Source organism: Mus pahari, chromosome 17, assembly GCF_900095145.1.
Source record: "Mus pahari chromosome 17, PAHARI_EIJ_v1.1, whole genome shotgun sequence".
NCBI classification, from domain to species: Eukaryota; Metazoa; Chordata; class Mammalia; order Rodentia; family Muridae; genus Mus; species Mus pahari.
In genome coordinates, this window is record NC_034606.1 from 20968214 (window position 1) to 20977924 (window position 9711).

The 9711-nt window shown below is 40.1% G+C and overlaps 1 protein-coding gene across 1 annotated transcript in view; it reads right to left on the reverse strand.

Annotated features, from left to right (window-relative positions):
* Positions 1–9711, reverse strand: part of Taf2 (TATA-box binding protein associated factor 2) — a 56084-nt gene that overhangs the window by 24452 nt on the left and 21921 nt on the right. The window contains 6 exon segments of the mRNA XM_021216227.2: positions 1658–1798; positions 4428–4680; positions 6124–6189; positions 6949–7058; positions 7359–7473; positions 8145–8299. Coding sequence (XP_021071886.1) covers positions 1658–1798; positions 4428–4680; positions 6124–6189; positions 6949–7058; positions 7359–7473; positions 8145–8299 — 840 coding nt within the window.

Below are 9711 nucleotides of genomic sequence, written 5' to 3' on the forward strand. Positions count from 1 at the left end.
TTTCAGCACTGGTTCACCTTTAACCCAGACTTCATTATCTACTCTGGGTATCTGCGTGTTGCTTACTGCCTCGCTTCCACACAATCATCTTTAGGGCTCAAGGATCTGCTGGTGATAGGCATGAAACCAACAATACAGCTCACCAACCCTCAGACTAAGGATAGGCAGTCGTCTCAAATTCAGTGACCTTTCTTTTTCTAAAATTTCATAAGCAACTTTCTGTTAGTCTCAACATAACAGACACGCAACAGTAAATTCTGCTGGCGAAATAAAGCTAATTAAGCCCTAGACAGAACAACAGATACACTTGGGGCATGTCTCTGAGGGATTTCCAGAGGTTTTGCTGGAAGGTAGGAAGATCCACCCCCCATAGGTGCTGGCACATCCCCATGGAGTGGGGTTCCAGAACAAATACAGAGGAGGAGGAGAGTGAGAAGCAGAGTCTGGATTGCTCTGTCTCCCGACTGCACGCCTCGTGGCTGGCGTCATGTCTGTCTTGCCATGGTCCCTCCATGACAGAGGGTGAAGGTGCAATCCAGAGTAGGACTTGTGCTAATAATCTCTGCTGCTGAGATTTCAAAATGCAACAGCCACAAAACAGAGTGTCTCACAACGGTCTCTGGGCTCTAATACTGAGTCAAACCCCTACTCCAAAGTCTTCTGAGCCATGGCAGGAGTTTCACTTAAAAAAAAAAATCCTTTTGACTGGAGAAAACCAATCAGTATGTTCTTACCTTTTCTCCATTTAATTCCTATGTCCTTCCTTCTGCTCAAAGCTCGACCTGCCTTTTATATAACTTTCTCCTCTGGCTGTCCTTTACATCAAACACACCCAGAAATTCCTAGTCCTCCACATGGCACAAACAAAGCACAATGATTCTTTCCTAGCCCTGCCCATCCTCACAGCCACTTCCTCAGCTAAGACAGGGCGCCACTTTCCTTCCTCCTCTCTTCCTTTAACGCCACACTCGTTCCTGGTTGATCTAGTTAATCTAGTTTTGCCTTCACTCTTATGACTAACAAACCAAGCAAGTGATTTGCAAACCACTCAGCTTCTTCCCATACTCCAGTGTACCCACACCTCCGCTCTGCCTCTAACTTACCATTTAACCGAAAGCCTCCTGTAAGTGTAACATTAAACACAGTCAATGCCCTTGGTCTAATTTCCTCATTCTGCAAATAGAGACGTACCACAGTGGCAGCAGAACTGCGACTAGCACTGCCTCCACTGTGCAGCAGCTTGTCGGCAGCCAAAGGAATGTGACCTGCCTTCAAGCAAGCAAGTAAAGCTGGCAGTGTGAGCTGAGCAACTTCTGACGCAGAATATACTGTCCCATTCTAGCAGGCTAGCTGAGAAAGGTCTGCACGTACTCCATACCTCCGTTCCCCATGCAACCAATCAAAGGCCACTCATTTCTCTACATGGTATAAGTGATGTAGATAGATGATTTGTATAAAGTTGATAAAAATCAGTGATCAGTAAAAATTCTAGAAAAGCTTTAGAGCCGAGGCCGGCTTATAAGAAACATACACCTTTCATATGCAGATTCCAAGTTAGACAGACACATAAGAGTTTATGGCCCAAAAAGAAGTCACAAAAGGCAAACACCAATAAAGTTATGTTAATATAAAACATTGTAAGACTAAAGAGCAGTACCTTCTGCAGAAAATAACTCTGGAAACTCATGAAGTTGTTTGTTTTCACGATGTTGGGACAAGTTTTACAGCAAAACATTCTAGTAAAGAGGGACTTCATGGCTGGTGGTCCTGTCCATGTGCTCACCATTGAGTTTGCAATCTGTAAACAGTCAGAAGATGAAGAACTTTCCGTCACAATTATAAATACACTTTGAAGACCAAATGGCTTTCTAAAAGCCAACACTACAGTTCTTGGAAAATAGCACAATCTGGTCTTTTATCATCCATTTCCAAGAAAATATACAAAGTCACCCACAAAAAAAAAAAAAAAAAAATACAAACCACCCACCCATCCAATCCAAGATGAACCAAAAGCCCCACCATGTGCATTTACAGTCCCACTATGTGCATTTACAGTCATTTTGCACAAGTTAATTTCCAAATGCCAGCATCCTCTTGTGTTTAAGATTCTTTCACATTTCAAAGGCTTTGCAGACTGGGTTTCTCCCTATCCACTTAGGTAGAGAGAACGTGATTATTTTAAGCTCATTAAAGTTAAAAATTATCATGAGTTTGAACTGTTCCTCAGACCACTCAAGTGGAAAACAAGCCAATATGAGGTACTGTTTATTTAGAGAATACTGAGGCCAAGGCTAAGCCATGGTGACTAGAAGGTCCCGGTCAGTGTAGGGCAGATAAGAGCCTCTATCTGCACCTCTATCATGTACAAGGTCAGTGGCCTGTAAGTGCTTCCATGTTGGTATCTGCCCACTGCTCAAGAGCAAAAGCCAGTGCTGAGCGAATGACTGTTTTCTCTTCTTCAAGCCACAGACTCTACTCTTGCCAGTAAAATCACTGGTACTCTGCTAGAGACTGCCACCGTGGAACTAGTTCATAGGCTCAAGTCTCCAGTGTGGTTCACTCCACGACTACAGGTGTCCATCAAGCTATAGATAGCAGTTGCCCAGAAAGCAATCCTACAGCGGTCCTAGCTGTTTATACCTGATCTGGACACATGGATAGCGGTCCTAGCTGTTTATATCTGACCTGGACACGTGGACAGCGGTCCTAGCTGTTTATACCTGATCTGGACACGTGGACAGCGGTCCTAGCTGTTTATACCTGATCTGGACACGTGGACAGCGGTCCTAGCTGTTTATACCTGATCTGGACACGTGGTCCTAGCCGTTTATACCTGAACTGGACACATGGAAAGAAACCCATGCTTCACAGATAAATATAGAAATACCTCAAATTTAAATGCAATAAAAAAGGTACAAAAGATAAAAAGAAACAGTGACCTATATGTACCAAGCAAATGCTATGTTTAAATAAGCAAAGCTAGCCCTAGATTACTTGATGAAAAACAACAAATTCACAAAAATTATAAAATATAAAAACAAATTTATGTATTAGAGACTCTGGGGAAAAAGACTTTCATCAAAGTATAAAATTTCACAGCATTCCTTCCCTTAACTATCTAATTCTTTACTGTGAAAAGTTAGATGTTAATTCTGTTTTAGCCAACAGAATTGATAGCCAACCCAGGACATATAATAAGGATTGTACAATTTCTTGCTTTAATAAAAATTATTTAAATAGTGAAGAAAATATGCTTTAGGAAAAAAATCCCTATAATATTGAAATTTAAGGGCATATAAAACGTATCTGAGGTAAAGGAAATTATGAGTAAATACTTTATCCTACAGTTTTTATGGCTCTGTTATGATTTTAACAAAAATCCTAAGACTATTTGGAGTACCAGTGAAATATATCCCTTGCAAATAATCTTGTTTTCTCTCTAATATCTGAGGGCACAGAAAGCATGCTATCACTAAAGTCAAAACAAATATAAAGTGCTAGCATCCACTCAAATGGGAACAGCCCTGTTATCCAGATGTTGTCAAACACTCGTTAGACAGTGTTTCTGCTCAACTTTCTGTCTGCATTCCTCTGGCTCCAGATTGTTCTTTAATCTAAAGACTGTTTATTCCTCAGCGGCAGTGAAGAATGCCTTTAATCCCAGCACTTGGGAGGGAGAGGCAGGAGCATCGCTGTGAATTCCAGGCCAACCTGATCTACACAGTGAGTTCTAGAACAGCCAGAGACAGATACACTCACATACACACACACACACACACACACACACACACACACACACACACAAACCAAAAAGCCAAAAAGAGAAAAAAGAAAAAGAGACTGTTTATTGATAAAAATATAGTCAATTATTGTAAGTTATCACTAACTTTAATTCTGAAACCAAAATAAAATAACTACCACAATTAAGATTTGTTAATTTTAGGTATTCTCATGTAAAAACATAAATCACTACAATCACAATTTCTTTTCATTTTTGAAGACTTATGAGTGCTCTGTTGTTGACATGTATGCCTGCATGCCAGCAGAGGGCATTGGATCTCATTGCAGATGACTAGGAGACACCATGTGCTTACTGCAATCTGAACTCAGGACCACCAGAAGAGTGGTCAGCACCCCTGAGCCACCTCTCCAGCCCCCAATCATAGAATTTCTGGCCAAAATTTTTCTTAGCTTAAAAATATAGTTGGCAATTTAAAAATGGAAGCATTCTCCTCCATTTTCAGTTTGACAATAATGACATTTTTGTACATATCTATATTTATGTCAAACATGTTTCTTTCAAATCAGTATGGTACAAGATTTCAAAAGAACTGTTACCAAGAAAAACTTAAAAGACTGGCTAGTTTGAGTTCACTCTTGGAGCCTTTGTGTAAAGTGCACAGCCATCCTTTGGCAGTCGTCCTCACCTTTGCGAGGCAGAAGCACGCTGACATCCTCACGCGGTAGAAGCACTGCTCTTGCTCTAGTATATCAGTGAGCGCGAGGCGCGACGCTGGGGTGGGGAAGTTTTCCAAGGCCAAGATGGATTCCTGCTGAGCAACAACATCTCTCTCATAGCGGAGCTCATACTGCCACATAAAATCAGCCTGCTCAAACTCCACCTTCCTCAGGACAGACATATCTGGGTCTATCCTTATCCACAACAAAGGGGAATCAGCACTAAGAGAAAATACAATTTTAAAACTTACCTCTGGGAAACAGAAACAAGCAGACACTACTCAGACTGTGCTCTGAACAGTATTTTCACGTTGCTGAGTTTTATTATAGCCATATTTTAAAATCTCAACACACTTTCACTATGTTATGCTAACTTTCCCACAAGCTTCTAACGAGATCTTTAAGGATGTGAAGAGTTGTTACATAGGATACCAAATTCCAAATTTTCCACTGAAAATATTTTTCTAGGCATTTTTATATACCTGCAATTATGAAATTATCAAAACACAAATAATACAAACTGTCTTTGTTTAACTTTCTATAACCTAAAAAATGCCTATAGTATAAATGTTATCCTTTATTGGAAATTTAAAAAGAAATATAAAAGAAAGCATTTAGTCTACTGGATTAACTTTAGTTGATATTCAAACACTTGGCACATGGCTACTTTTCTCAAGAAAGCTCTGAAATTATAATATGAAGGTCCACTGGTTTATTCTCATGTATTTAAGTAACATGCAAAGTAAAACTCAAGTCTATGCCAATATTTTGATCAAAATAATACCACTTGTAATAATACTAATTCAGTTTAATACTGGGTGTTTGTTAAGTACTTGGTATAAAAATATTTAACATGTAAAAAACATCAACCAGTAAATATCACAATCAGCTATAATCCTAACAGGTTGGGGGAGATGGAAGCAGGAGGATCAATAATTTAAGTCCAAAGGCTAGAGAGACAGCTCAGTGGCTAAGAAATCTTGTTGTTCTTACAGAGGACCCAGGTTCAATTTTCAGCACCCACAGGGTAGCTCATGACAGTCAATAACTCCAGTTCCAGGGAAGCTGGTGCCCTCCATTGACCTCCACAGATGTCAGGCATGCATGTCATACACAGACATACATGCAAACAAAACACACTCATGCATATTAAAGCAACTGAAAATTTAAAAAAGAAAAAAAAAAAAAAAAAAAGGCCTGGCTTAGGAAAACTACCTGGGTTACAAAATACCTTAACCAAAACTAAATATACAATATAGAAGAGTGGTTCTCCACGGACTGTTTACAAACAGAGACAGCCTCAACAAACTCTGGAGCACTGTCCCAAACACAATCAATAGTACCTGGGATTCACTTGAAGTATAAACTTCAGGCCCACAAATAACGCAGGGAAGCAGAAACGGCATTTTAAGATTGCCCCAAGTCGCATGCATATATCAATGTGAGAAACAGTACTCAAGGAAGCAAGAGAGGGCAAAGCTTGGGACTGTGCCCACGCCTCCACTACTGTATTTCTTCTTCATGTCTCATGCAGTCTGAACCTAATTTTATATATTTAATGAGTTACGATTTTATTTAGATTTTTTTCCTAACAGTTTCTACTGACTTTAAATGGTTTTAAGAACATACATTTCAAAAGTAATTACATACTTTTAAGTAACTTACTCCATTGCAGAAAGATCCATATCGACTTCTTCCCCATTCATAAGTGGGATTTTTTTCTTCTTATTCCTATATTTGAAGAAAAATAAAATTGAAAACTGTGTGATTTCCAATCGGAATGGAGATATCAGGTAGCCAAAGTTCAAATAAATGGTTTCATGAAACACTAAAAGGTAAGGCAAAGTGGAGTGAGCGCTGACATGGAGTGTGAAAACAACCAAATCCACCTCGAAGCTAGAGAAAAGAGATGTTGAATTTTTTTATTATTATTAAAGGTTAATGGAAAGCAAAACAGCCTATAATATATGACTCCCCCTCCCCTTAAAAAATTCTAGCTAGGCATAATGTCACAAGCATGTAACCCCAGGACTTGGGAGGCAGAGGCGGGGTACACAGTTCTAGGAGACAAAGGCCCAACCACAGAAAGCAAGAACTGAGCGTGTCGGAGTGCATGCCTGTGATTGTGACATTTGAAAGGGAGAAGTAAAACCAAGGCTGGTAGAGCTATATGAGATACTGTCTCAGAAACAACAAAATCAGACTGCAGACAAAGTATGCATGGCACCGCTGTGATGCAGCACAGGAGCCCGGCACCGCTTCTGTGATGCAGCACGGGAGCCCGGCTCCACTACTGTGATGCAGCACAGGAGCCTGGCACCACTACTGTGATGCAGCACGGGAGCCTGGCACCGCTACAGTGATACAGCACAGGCACATTACTAGCAGGTAAGGTGTTCTTCCTCGTTCTATAACTGGACTTTCCTTAGGCGGTTTACACATGGGATTTGCAGTTGCTTCTCCAGTGCACAGCTAGGACTCACTGCCTACCTTCTGCTTTTGGAGTGGCAGGGTATGTCATGCTTAAGGCTGTTTTCTTCAATTTGCAAGGTATGGTTGAAGGATCCATCTAACTCTTGCACTGTCACTTTAAGAGGTCCCTTTAAAAACAACAAGAATAACAAACCATTTCAAGACTGCTAGAAAATGGCCAAGACATAGCCCTACCATTAAAGACAGATAAGATACAAAACTGTACCATATAAAATAGGTAGTACCAGAAGTACAATGGCAGCTGGTGTCAAGGACGGGGAAGCGAGGGGATGCATGCTCTGAAGTCTGTCTGCAGACTCTTCCCCAAGTACAAACCCACTGAAGAGTAAACAGTCACCCCAGCTTGGGAGCCCCTCTACAGGAACTGGAGACAACAAAGCAGCCCGCTCTTCTAGAAAAGCACTTACCACGTACTTCTGGGTGCCAGGAGATGTGTAATCTTGCTTTATCTCTAGTTCTAAAACATTTCGTTTTCTATTAAACGCAAAACTTCCATAAAACTTTACCACTCCACTCTGGTCTCTAAAATATTGTAAAGGAAATTTTACATATTGAAATGAAAGTGTACAAAAAAAAAAAAAAATAAAACGATACAAGAAACCAAAAAAAAAAAAACCTATTATATTAATAATTTTCAAATGTATTCCCGCTATATCCAAGTCTCAAAGTAAACTTCATTATATCCCACGTGGTGAAATATCCAAAATTCTTTTGAAAAATGTTTCCCAGATTAAAGAAAATTTCTGAAACATTGAGAAGCTTGTATTTTAAAAGTAATGCCACTCTACTGGATTCTTCATTGTACCTTGAAGTGAAAAGTGTAAGAACTGCCAAGTTTTAAGACACCATTCAAGTTGTGCCAAGCTTGAGCATATTTCAAAGTCACCAGACCATTTCATCTTGTAAGTAACGTTGTAGGCCAGTCTGCTAGAGTATTTACCTTATCCACCATGGAACCTACCTTCTGCTCATATTAAAAAGTACAAACTATGCCAACATTTATAAATAGAGACATCAATGTCTACATATGAATACATAATTCAGTTCCTCTGGAAGGAGTGTCAGAAGATATAAGTCACAGCTTAGTTTTTTCTGTTTTTTTATGAAGTAACAATGGATCACCGCCCTCTTCCCTATCTTCCACACAGCTTATTCCCTTCCCCATGTTGTTGAACTGCTATTGAAAAGGATACACCCACTGCTTTATTAAGGGCTGGATGTCTTTGCCAGAGACATTGGAAATGGACTTCAAAAACCCGTAAGTGGAAACCAGCATCTGGCTCCACATATGTGACTGGAACTTCTGTGATGAAGCAGTACTGGCCAGACTTAGTAGTTTATTGAAAACCTGCAAAGACAGAAGGGCATATAACACTGTTTCCAATTGCACACTGCACCCAGTCTGCACTGGCACATCATGTGATCATTTACAGAAGGTAACAATTACATAACGCATTCATTTTTCAGGTTAAGTACTATAAGGAAGAGAAATACACAAATATTTAAACAGAATATAAGAGCACTGGTCAGAGAAACATTACTGAATGCTAACATAATATCATTTATTAAGAAGCACAATATGTAAAACACAGGAATTCAAAACTAAGGATACTCAATAGGAGTGCAGGGTACTCGCATGTCAGACATGTCATAAATCTCATGTGCTCTATTTTAAAGGGGGAGATGGGGAGAGGAGTGGAGCTGGGACTCAGCAGGATGGCATTCACCTAGCGCATGTGAATGGCTCGCTAGCATTAAAAAGGAAGCTCATAAATGCCGACACTAGTTAGCATCTACGTCATCCTAAAGAGGACAAATGCCTCTCATGTACACTTTTCCCATTTATATTTCTGTTCTTCAAGCTTCAAAGAAAACTTATACTTCCATCTTTATATCAGGAATTAAACCCAGGTCCCCATCCACATTAAGCCAGTACTCCAATTTACTACATTGTCAGCAAAAATGCTTTTTTTAAAAAGTTTTTGTTTTAAGCCTGTCTTTAAGAATGTTATCAAGGGGGCTGGTGAGATTAAGAGCACTGGCTGCTCTTTCAGAGGTTCTGAGTTCAATTCCCAGCAACCATATGGTGGCTCACCACCATCTGTAATGGGATCTGACGCCCTCTTCTGCTATGAAAATGTACATGCAGGCAGAACTCTATATACATAATAAATAAATCTTTAAAAAAAATCAATCTTTAAAAAAAAAAAGAATGTTATCAATAGAGGGGGGAGGCTAGCTGATATTTTAAAAGCATCTATCAGTTTGAGAATTTTAATGGTTTGCATATGCTTGGCCCAGGGTATGGCACTATTAGGATGTGTAGCTTTGTTGGAATAGTTGTGGCCTTGCTGGAGTACGGGTGTCACTGTGGGTATGGGCTTTAAGACCCTTGTCCTAGCTGTCTGAACGCCAGCCTTCTGCTAGCTGCCTTCTGCTAGCTGCCTTCCGCTAGCTGCCTTCGGAACAAGAGATGGGACTCTCCAGTGCTCCAGATCCACATCTGCCTGGATGCTGCCATGTTCCTGCTTTGATGATAATGAACTAAACCTCTGAACCTGTAAGCCAGCCCCAACCAAATATTTCTGTTATATGTTGTCTTGGTCATGATATCAGTAAAACCCTAAAACAGGAATGTACCTCAGTGATAAAGCATTTGCCTAATGCATACAAGGTCATATATTTGATCCTCAGCATTTCAAAAAAGAAGGGAAGGGAAGGGAAGGGAAGGGAAGGGAAGGGAAGGGAAGGGACAAGGGA